This window comes from Strongylocentrotus purpuratus, unplaced genomic scaffold (genome assembly GCF_000002235.5).
Source record: "Strongylocentrotus purpuratus isolate Spur 01 unplaced genomic scaffold, Spur_5.0 spur5_scaffold_12, whole genome shotgun sequence".
NCBI classification, from domain to species: Eukaryota; Metazoa; Echinodermata; class Echinoidea; order Camarodonta; family Strongylocentrotidae; genus Strongylocentrotus; species Strongylocentrotus purpuratus.
The window spans coordinates 792,166-804,446 of record NW_022145597.1 but is presented as its reverse complement, the minus strand read 5'-3'; the positions used below and the strand labels follow the sequence as shown (position 1 = coordinate 804,446).

The following is a 12,281-nucleotide window of genomic DNA, read 5'->3' as shown; positions in this document are numbered from 1 at the left end:
TAATTGACTTCCTATATTCCTCATCTTACCCTGCGATCTCAAGTCATGTTCTTTGCAACTTCTATTATTTTCGGCTAGACTATAACCTCAAACATTGTTAAGTTACAGTCATGAAAGACATTGCAAGGGTTATTATAATACAGTCTACACCAATGATTAAATATCTTCCTTTTTCTTATCCTGAATTAGGCAGTTGCATCCAGTTTATATGGTTGTATGAATTTAACTTAATCATTTTGCAGAATTTGACAATTTCATCTGTAAATGTAATAGCCTCTAATGCATACAGTTTAGGACAAATAAATTGAATTTCATTTTCTTGTCAGGCTCTTTTAAAAATGGGGAGGAGGAGGTTCCATGTTATTTGATTTTTTGATTTTCTTCTTTTCTTTCTGTGCATAGAAATGCTATTGGATCAATTTCAACACAAATATTTATTCAAACCTCATTTTCATATGAATGTAGAGCTTTAAACAAGATGAAACTACATTATGTTCATGATTTTTGTTAAACCTAATGTCTAGATAACCTCAGATCGGGCCCCACCCCACGTTGGTGTAGATGACTGCCTACCTATATCATGTAGTTTTCAAACAGATATTCCCAAAAGCATAACATCTTGTTTTTCTAATACTCTTTCATTTAAATAATCATTTAGCCAAGCCTTCACTAATTGAACAAAAATATTTCACTGCAAACATTGACAACCACTTGCAAAGCATTAACATGATTTTGAAATAATTTTGGTATGATCTGAAGGGCAACAAGTCACCAAATGTATGATTGTCACAACTCACAAGCACTAATTCTTTTCTGAAACTTAAACAAATAAGTGTTGACTCCTTGAGCTAAGCCTACATCAAGAATCAAATAATAATAGAGGTGTTTCACGCCTATAAACTAAAACAACAACAACAACATAATACTTTAAGAATTTCACAAGTAAGGTAAACACAAATTTGATTGACATGTGGATGATTTTGATATGATAATGAAATGATTTAAAACTGAAATAACAAGGCTAAGCTTCACAAGACTTTTTGAGTCACAAACAAAAATCTTCTCTGAACTTCTGAAATAAACACTACTCCTTGAACGGAGCCTTGACGTAAACTTTAGTAGTATCTCGAGGTGTTTAGCACGGATGTCTAATACCAGAGGTCCCTGGATGTATTAACGTAATGGCAACCATCTATCAGACGATGACATTAAATGGTAGTCCCAAATGTGAACAAATTACACTTGATTGATTTCCATCTGTAACTATACCTAACAAAGAGCAACACAATATTAAACAATGGATGTACCGGTACATAGTAGAGTAGTTTGAAGGCACGACCCATTTTTCATAGAAGCCTGGAAGAATGTCACATGGAAAAAAATGTTTTGTATGTTGCCAAGACATTACATGTCACAATAGTGCAGGGTCTGTACAATACAACACATTGAACACAAGTGTTACATTCATTTCACATGATGCATCATGGAAAAAAGTTGACATCTTGTCAGCTGTGGCTTTATTATATACTTTAGGAGATAGGGGGTTTAATGTGAGTTTTTGGTGGGGAAAGTTTTTAAAAGCTTATCTGGGAGAAGTTTTTAAAAGCTTATCTGGGAGAAATTTTGCACCAATTCCAAAATTGTCAATACCAAAGCTATCCCGAAGGGGTCTATCGGTTTTGCTGGTTCAAGTCCTCAGGATTATGACCACAACCTATACAATTCATGGCCCTGTATCATTACATGTACTTGGTTCTTCTACTCAATAGGCCGGCCTTCATCAGCTCGAGTTTGCCAAATAACCCAAAGTTTCAGACTCGGGATATTATATCGAAGTTCAAAATTGCATTTTCAGCAGACCAATATATGCTCATCACAAACTAGCTCAGACGGGCCAAATTAGCCCGCTATTTCCCAAATAGGGGGATATTTTGGAAACAAGACCAAGATTTCTCGGAATATTATCTCAGCCTAATATCTTGCTGATGAAAACGCAAACGAACATGTTAATTTGCGATCGGGATAGTTAAATTAGCGGGTTATTTGGCAAATTCAAGCTGATGAAAACAGGCCTAATGGAAACTACCAGTTCCAAGATTTAATTTGATTACTGGCTATCTTACTCCCAACACACCCCTAAACTTCCTGTTGTTAGTATCATATCAATACCAGCCAGCTAGCATACTAGCTTGATTCAACGTGGAAACAGCAGAATTAGTGTTAATTTGCAGCTGACATACTAAGAAGCAATGCCCAAATCACACCCCTTTTATGAATGCTTTAATATGGGTAACATGCATGTGATCGTCAGTCTGTGCGACTTGAATACTCATATAACCTGAATGGATGAATGAACTTATTAATAACTCTTTAAAACCAAATATGGAATGTATCGCCTTTTAATTAGGAGCCAGAAGGGCATTGACCTTGTGTTAGATTTTAAGTGTTGAAACCCTCCTGGATTTGAACAGATGATACATGCATATTCATAAGGTCTAAACTTTTAAACTTCATGAACAGAAGATGATACATTATCAGGAAATATCACTGAACCTTACAACATGATTTATTTACAATAGTCAAATTTGTACAGCACGTATACTACGAAGTGCTTTAATACATTAGAGTTACCCGGTAATTGGATTTAATTGCTAATCCATATATTGTAGTGCACATGCTCTGCTCCCTGAGCTGGGTGCCATTTTACAAGCACACACAATACCAATCCATCCACATTAATGTTTGCATCCTACTGGTACCCATTTTACACCCGAGTGGAAAATGGCAAATGTAGATTAATGCCTTGCCAAAAAAAATTAGTAGTACCACGCCGTGAATTAAACCAACAACCATGTTATCCATAGTCCTGTGACGTAACCACTACACCACAACACCTTAACTATTAATATTACATCCAATGCTTTTCAATGCCTATTCCTTCACAATATTTTAAAAAAAAATTGATCACTGCTCTTTTTAAGAATGGGCCTTAATTTCATTTTAACATTTTGTAAGGGGGGGGGGGACACTAACTTCTCAATTTAGTTAGTATTAGCACTATGTTTTGACCAAAGAGCTTCCCCCATAATGCAGCAGTGGTAAGACCAGGGCATCCTTTCACAAAACCGTCTTAAGTACAAGTTTGTCGACATCGGTTTGAAACTATAATTGAAACGTGTGTTAATTGCAATAGATGCGTTTCAATGGGATGTCTGTGAACTTGCACTTTTGTGAAACGCTGCCAAGGTAAACATCTATAATTTGATAGGCATTAGTTACAAATGTAAATCTTCTGCTAATAATGTTTCAGTTCAACTCCCATGCCTTTTGGGGGGACCCCAGGAATGTGTAATTTCCTAACAAACCAAAGATGGAGATTGAAAGTAAACCTACCTCTCTGGTTCTTAAGACACTGTCAGCAGGCAGGTTTCTCTTGTTGGGAAGCTGTTCACTTGATTTCGTGTTGATCTTGTCATACAACTGGAGATCAAGAAGAAGAAAGAGAAGAGAGAAAACCATAAATTATTAGTTTATAACATATTCAGCCTTATATGGTCCAAACTTTTAACTGTATAGGTTGATGAGGAAACAAAAGGAGATATGATTAATTGATAAACAGTTAGTGAAATTACAGAAATGAATTTTTTAATAAAATTTGCTGTACTACTGAAAAGTAGGAGAGAGATATACAATAAATCAATTTAAATTGAATTTAGACTTAATGTTGTTATACTATGCATGAATGAACAAAAAAATGTGGAAAGAATACCGTTAAACAAAATCCAGTAGTACCGGTATTCAAACTGGTGTTGGTAAGTACGTTAAATGTAGTATTGAGAAAGAAATACAGGATAGCTCATTTCTGCTTCAAATGTTTTAATAACTTCCTGAAGGCACGCAAAACCTGAAAATTGCCTTTTGTAATTCACACAGTAATGGCTGGAAATTGACTTGAAAATTGGTATCACTTGACACAAACTAACCTGAGATGCATGAAATAATGAGAAGTTAAAAAGTGACACAAAATTTTAATGAAAGAAACAAAAATGACCCTTAACATTCAAAACTTTTTATATTTAGCTTAGAAATATTAATTTAAGAAGTTTCTTTCTTCTCCATGCATTAATGGAAATAGAGTACAAATGAACATCATACATGTATGTGGCCTATGCATGCATGCATCCATATACAAGTAATGACTATTGATGGCTCATTAAGTTACATGTATAGATTGTAGTCATAGTCCTATTCATACACCTATTACGTTATACACCCTATTGATTAGCAGCCATTAACAAACATCAATCCCTCAACACACAATTACATATATCAAAATGGCATACATGTATATCATTTCTTTCAAAACCACTCCAAAATGCAATCACAGACAGAGTTTTAAACTTACCTAGGTAAATATACCAGAGCACCTTGAATGTTTGTTATATCTCACATTAACATCCTATTCGGACCAGACAATATCACGCACTCGATCAAGACCTAGCACACACACACACAGAGTTACATGTAAGCTGTGCCCAGTTGGGAGGGTAGACTGAGCTGAGCAGACTAATGCTCTAACGTGAGAAGGGGGAAGTGATTAATACGACTGACCCAAAATACTCATGATCAGAGGACGAGGGGGAGAGAGAGAGAGAGAGAGAGAGAGAGAGAGAGAAAGAAAAGAGAAAGGAGGGGGGACGTGGACGAAAGAGAGATCTTAAAAGATATCCAGACCGAGAGACGTAGTAAGAGAGAGAGAGAGAGGAGGGGGGGGGGGGGGTGGAGATGCACCACGACAGATTTCTTATCTCACTCTCCAACACATTCAAAATTCCAATGCAAAGTCTGTTTCCTTTTCTAATGCAACCATAACTTTTATTCAAGAACTCCTGGTGCTGAAGACTACACATACATTGCCTCAGCAAAATAAGTGTGATATGCCCGACAGATTGATATCTTGATTATTTTCAGCTCTTCTTCATATCATGAAAAATGTTTCTCTTTAACCCCCTGTCCACACACAACATTTTCCGTGATTAGCTATACCGTTTCGCGATAGTGATACCGTTTCGCGATAGTTTTACGATGAAATTGTGTGTGTGGACGCTCACTAACGATACGTCGTATAACGAAACTAGTCTAACGAAACGCAGGTTTGGGCATCGTTTCGAACTGAAACTCAATAAAGAATCACGCCTAATCACGAAAATGTTGTGTGTGGACAGGGGGAGTGTAACTAGTGTAACTAACTGGGCGGGGCTTAACGTGACCTCGAGCGAAAGGAGACCAGACTGTAGAGTTTCAGGATTACTTTCTGCTGTTTATGGACATCCTTGAATTTATACGATGATTATTTATATGACGTTTCTTGTGTGTGGACACTTTGAAATTTATACTATGATTCTTTATACGACGTTTCGTTATAGAGTTTCGGGATAAATTGTTTCGTGTGTGGACACGCTGTTAGAGCATCAAGAAATGAAAGAGAAAACATTTCTTTTAATATAGAAATTGTTTTACACACTTTGAAAAAGAAAGTTCACAAATCAGAATCATGTCCTCTCATCTAAAAGGAAAAAAAAGTTTGAGTCACATTTCTATTTTCTATTCCTTGTTTGATCTGTTTGGAACTAAAAGGGCATTAAATTCATGTTAAAATATATGAGGTACATGTAATACCCTTCTGGCTCCAAACAGACTCAAGATTGAGATCGATCGATTGATCGAGAGAGAGAGAGAGCGCGCGCTTCTCACAAGACAGGATACAGACTAAATTGAGAACAAACTCTCACTTCTTCTTTATTGACTACTAGACAATTCAAAGACAATCGTATCACTGAATTTCCTGTTTCCTTTCAAAATTATAAATCTTGGCTCCCATGCCAAGACTTCTACTTGTGATAAAAACTTTTCCATCAATATTAATTACTCAATTAAACAAATAGTGTGATAATATTTATTATATTCAAGTATCGAATGAATACCCATTAACATAGAAATAAATATATGTAAATTATGTAACAGTAGTTCATTATGTAATTTTTTTTTTTAAAGGAGGATCATCTCTTTAAACCTATATCCTAACTTTCATACTTTTTCAGTACTGAACACAAGTTCAAGTGTCTCTCTACAGAGCAGGGATTAGTGCCAGGTTGGGGCAAGGCTCATGCACGGTATGTCAAGCTTTCTATACCCCTCATGGGGGAGAGTATTACATCAATTACTGACATGCTGGCGCTGTATTTATTGCTCTGATCTCCAAGAAGATGTCTCACTCTAGACGGTCCCTGTGGTCCTTCTGGTCAAGATAAGAGCTATCTTTAGACCTGTTTTCATCAGCTCGAGATTGCCAAATATCCTGCTATTTCAACTATCCCGATCTGGATAATTTGCGTCTTCATCAGTTCGAAGTTGCAATTGGCGGGATATTTGGTCGGGATTGTCATCCCAGGATATCTTGGGCTAGTTTGCAAAATATCTTGAGCTAATGGAGACGTGATTTGTAACTTCAGGATTATTTCCCAAATTAGAAATAAAGGACTCTTGGTATTTGGCAATCTCGAGCTGATGAAGCCAGGCCTTAATATCCGATTTTATTCCTATGGTAGTCATCATAAAACAAAACAACTAAATTCCTATGTATAATAAAACTGGGCATCATTTTAAAATAGTTTAATCTCTTCCTGTAGTTTACTTTCATGAAATGGGAGAACTGAACTATTTTTATGAGCACTCAATTTTGCAGTAGACCATCCCTAATGCATATGACTAGCTGCATGACACAAGTAAAGGTGCTTTCACAAGAAATTCACTTATTTGTGTTTATGGAAATTATTCTTTCGAATTTTCCATGCTATATATTGGGTCTGCACTCTGCATGCCAACAATCTAATGAATTTCTCTTTATGGTCTAGAAGATGAATTCAAAAATTGTGCATCCACCATCCATGGAATATTATCTCAGGGTATAGGCCAATTATTGGTAACTTTCTTGTCTTTTTTTCTTGTTTGGACTCAGAGCAAAATTTCTCTTTAATCTTTAGTTTAAAAAACAACATTGTTACTATTATATGTGACAAGTTCCCAAGCATTTCAACTGCGCCTTGTAATAAATTAAAGTCCTTCCCTGCATGGCTTTCGTTTCCGAACGTACCTTTCCCAACGCTGAAATAAGACGCTATCTGATCTGGCTTGCTGCCTTCGGTGTCGGCAAAAAATCAAAAGCAAAAGTTTTTGTTGTTGTTGTTGATCTTGGTCCTAAAAATAGGGTACGTCTTATACACAGAGATTTGCGGTAGGTACATGTACAGTAGTAGCATTACTGAATAGCTTTAAAGCCTCTAATAATGACCTTTCACAAGGCATATATACATCAAGCCAGCGCTTCCACCATCCCTTCTTGTATCAATGTTGATATTCAAAACATATCTCCACGAACATAACAAATGGCTCAAGGATGTGAGTTCATATCATACATACTGCTAAGCTGATAGCATTTGACCCCATTCACACAAACAGGTCTGCGTACAGTTCATGATATACATACCAACTTTGTTTACCATGCCTATATACCCCCAAGTCAGCCTTTTCAGACTTTAGTGCATGCGGTCAGTTGGATTCTGGTTACATACGACTATTTACCTATTCTGAGAAGTAGGTCTGAGCTGATACAGCATCTCATTAAACTCTCTTATTGGACTCTCTTGTATGCCTTTACAATCAATAGCTACATTTGACTAGTGCCCTTACAAACTAATCATTGTTTCACAGTGCTTAACATCACTACATGATATATGAAAAAGAGTGATTGAACACATATCCAAAAGGAGTTTTGAGACATAGGAGATATCCAAAGAATGGGAATCAACCTCAATTGGTGGAAATTTGTTACAAAGCAGATTGAGGCTTGAAAAATATTTGTGTTTAATATATATGAAAGGAACATCTACATCTAGTAGAGTAATTAGTGTAAATGGGGCTATGTAGCTGTTACTAAAAGACGAAGCATTTACAATTACGATATTGATCTTTAAAGCCAATTACAGCATCGAATGGTTACATTGTACGGCAATGGGAGGGTGGAAGGATGGAAGAGTGCACACGGCGAGGCGAGGACGACCATGGAAGGGGAAGCGGAAGGATGCTGACATGATAATGATGATCAGGATGAAACACATTCAAGTGCTTACTGATGCGTATTCATGACCTGATGGATAATGGTATAATGAAGGAGTAGGGTGATGTTGGTGATGTTGGTAGAAGTGGTCTGTTTGGAGCCAGAAGGGCGTTAACTCATATAATTTGACATAGACTTAATGACCTTCTGCCTCTGAACAGACAAAGTGAGCTTGATGGTTGAGGTTGTGATGGAGGACATGGTATGAGAGATGTGAGTGGTAGTAGTGGTAGTTGTGGTAGTGGTAGTAGTGGTAGTGGTAGTAGTGGTAGTGGTAATTGTGGTAGTGGAAGTTATGGTAGTGGTAGTTGTGGTATTGGTAGTGGTAGTTGTGGTAGTGGTAGTTGTGGTAGTTGTGGTAGTGGTGGTAGTGGTAGTGGAAATTGTGGTAGTGGAAGTTATGGTAGTGGTAGTTGTGGTATTGGTAGTGGTAGTTGTGGTAGTGATAGTTGTGGTAGTCGTAGTGAAAGTGGTAGTAGTGATAGTTGTGGATGGAGTAGCACAACAGTGGTGGTAGGAGGAGAAGAGCAAGTAGGGAGAGGACAACCCCTGGAAGTGGAAACAGAATAATGTTGACACGATAATGATGATCATGATGATGAAGCACATGAAATGGTCGTTGATGGCAATGCTGAATAATGGTGATGGTTGAGGTTGTGAAGTAAAGAACATGGTATGAGAGATGTGAATCAATGATGCACATGCTGAACACATAGATAATGGTATATCCATGATATGATGGATATTGGTGGTGGCTATATAAATATTCTTGTAATTATCATGAAAGAGAAGATAAAAGAAAAGATAAAAGAATGTTTAGAATATCTTTCATCTCATGATATTATTTTGAGCATATTATGGTAATTAGCATTACACTCAATTTTATCTCTTTTACACGCGCTAGGCACACAATATTTGACCGGGGGGGGGGGGGGGGGGGGGGGGTAAAGAAATAAGAGAAAAGATACAAGAATAGTTACAAGAAAAGTAACTAGAATTATCAGAACACCAATTTTGTTTTGGTAGTGAAGATACAATAATATTAGAGAGACAAGAGTTGGCACCCTGTGCAGCTTCTCTATAGAATATAAAATTAAATTGGGTTAATTATGTGACCTAGAATAGGAACTTAATTACTAAATGTCACATCAGATATTACTATCAAGGAAAACTCTCTCACAACAAAGAAAATGTATAAACAACACTGTTCCGACTTCTCTCCATTATTCCAAGAATGGCAACCTAGATCCTCAAAGGTTGACAACAATGCTCTATGGCATTCACAAATACATCTCTGACAAGATTATGATCAAGGAGGGGAAAATACACTGTGCTACTCTGTTGGCATCAATAATTCACATTCGCAGTTGTGCCAATATTATCATCGGATCTATCAGTCCAAAATATGTGACTTGCCAAATAATAAGGAAAAATGGATCCGCTATGTCTGTAACGCCAGGGGCAGTTCAGCAAACTCCAGGAACCCTTTCAAATGGAGAGAGAGAGAGAGAGAGAGATAGAGAAAGTAGAGCGAGATGGATAGATTGTGAAAGACAGGGTGGGATCGAGACAGGGAGAGATGTTACAAAGAGCATTAGAGAAATGGGGAGAGAATGGGAGATGAGTGAGAGAGAGAAGGAGGGAGGGAGGGAGGGAGGGAGAGGGAGAGGGAGAGAGAGAGAGAGAGAGAGAGACAGAAACAGACAGACTGACTGACAGAATAGACGAACACATCGAGAGCAGAAAATAAGGAGAGAAAGAGAGAGAGAGAGAGAGAGAAAGAGAGAGAGAGAGAGAGAGAGAGAGAGAGAAGATTGGAGTGAAATAGAGATAACTAGGACATTAAAACAAGCTAGTACAAGCATGAGAAAACAACTCATCCACTCTATAATAAGCTTGATATAACTTGGGATGGAGTCGACAGAAGATGTTTGTTATTCAAAAATAGAATAGCATGTCTTTTTTAAAGCTCTCTAGAGAATGATAAGAAAGAATAAGGCCAGCAGGGTACATGAGGGAGAATAAGAAAGTGGGAGAAAATCAAATACAAACATAAGTAAGAAAGGTATCCCACAGACCAATACATCATACTGGCAGCAATCGTCTCCTAATAAGCTTCACGATATGAATTATTTTCCATATGTTGCCTAGGGCAATAGAAAAGAAAATGATCAAAACAACCAAGCTACTAAATAGCTTTTCTAATATTTCATCTCTCTCGCACTGAATGCCAATTGAACATCCTTATTTTTCATGCACATTTCATTACCTTTTCTCATCATAACAACTATATTCAATTCAAATTTAATTCAAATTTGAACATAATGGGAGAATAAATCATCTGTTGAGAGCCAGAAGGGCGTTAAGTCTCCGTAAAGTATATGAGTTAACACCCTTCTGGCTCCAAACAGATAATATGATACAGCGCCTGCAAATGTTTGAATTTCATGGTACTATTGCAAACAAGCTTAAGCTTTTGAAATATTTGAAATGTTCTAGTGAATGTTGGCAGCTTTGCTTGAAGCTTGCTAGCTTTACATGTTGTGTACCATTTATTGGCTGAGAAACGAATAACATGTTTGTTATTCTGCCGAGCACACGCATACACGCAATGAACTGCTGGCTATAACTTCTCGTGCTCCTGAACGGTCGAATCTGCATCTCTAAATGGGGAGAAGCAAATGTATAATAAATATGTTGCTTGCGTAGGGGTGTTTGGGTAGCGTCAAACAGGGCATTTTCAATGCATAGGCAAAGAGGCGTTATATGAAATCTCCAACGAACAGGGAGAAAATATGTTTGCCTGTTTGGATATTATCGTCCTTGTTTTCACGAAGTGACGGTAGTGAGGAAAATCGTAACGCAAAGTGAATGCATTTTTTTACCGTCACTTCGTGAAAATAGCGACGTTATGTGAAGAAAGTAAAAAGTAAATGAAGGAGGCAATCGAACACAGACAAAAGAGATGACGATGATAAACTAAACAGGACACATAAAGATGGAGGAAGACATAGGGGAAAGAAAGAGTAATTACAATTATGGATAGCAACAACAGTATTTTGAGAGGAAAAAAGTAATTATGTTGTAGAATGGGTAGGAAATTTGTATGTATGGATAAAGGTGCTTTGTAATTATTTGTTTAAGTATACAATTTTGGAAATATCCTCTGAAATGATAACTTCACATATCTGCATGATTTTTGTTGTTGAATTTATTAGTGAGGGTCTATTCAATCGGATAGCATTTTAAGGATTCACATTATTTCATGCACTGACTGATTTTGACCAACTCACAAAAATGTTTCATTCTTGAATTGGAGCACAGTGCATTTACTATGTTATGAAGAGGAAAAGCACGGGGTTAGGAAAGGCACAAACATCAAACAAATTATATTCCCTTTTGCGTCCAAACAGACAACATGTCATCTAAATATCTCTTTACAAATATCTAATCTTGTATCTAGTGCAATAATTCCTCTCCTGAATCAGTACATTACCATGCTACACCTTTCCATTAAGCAGGTGAAAACCATGTTCAGGATTATCCCTAGTGAGTGAGATATGAAGGGAACCATTTCTCTGGAGTGCCTCGTATCTTGCATCACAGTCAGACCAATTACCAAGTGAAAATGAATTGAGTCCAGTCAAGCGCACAAAGCCAATCGAGTATGTCAATAAATTGCTTCCCAGAGGTTAATGCAAATATCTAAAGGTCCATTTACATTGCAGGAAAACCAAGTTTTTCTAAATTTTTCTAAATTTTTCTAAATTTGTCTACAACACTACTGGAAAAACCATCAGCGTTTGCTTATTTTATGTTAATTTGTTTGTGAGTTGTGCGCTTGGCTTGCGCATCTCGTTGCTGCTGTACATGCGGAATTGAGGAAAAGTCACGTGACAAAAATATCAGAATCGTTCACTGGTGTTTTGAGAGCAAGCCATTACACAGCAAAAACCTGGGGAAGTTTTAATTGGCTTGTTTTAGAAAAAGTTTTTTATTTGGGTTTTTTGTCATGTTTATAAAAAGTTGCCTAGCAACTTCTGACAAAAATTAGGAATGTGGGAATGTGAGAAAAAAACAATGATTTTTTTATTGTATTGTAAAT

The 12,281-nt window shown here is 36.9% G+C and overlaps 1 protein-coding gene across 4 annotated transcripts in view; it reads right to left on the bottom strand.

The window, feature by feature from the left end:
* The window catches only part of LOC105446626 (peripheral plasma membrane protein CASK), a 56,825-nt gene that overhangs the window by 20,209 nt on the left and 24,335 nt on the right, over positions 1–12,281 (bottom strand). For all 4 annotated transcript variants that reach the window (XM_030981546.1, XM_030981548.1, XM_030981549.1 and 1 more), the window contains one exon: positions 3,394–3,480. In XM_030981546.1, coding sequence (XP_030837406.1) covers positions 3,394–3,480 — 87 coding nt within the window. The remainder of the gene's footprint in view (positions 1–3,393; positions 3,481–12,281) is intronic.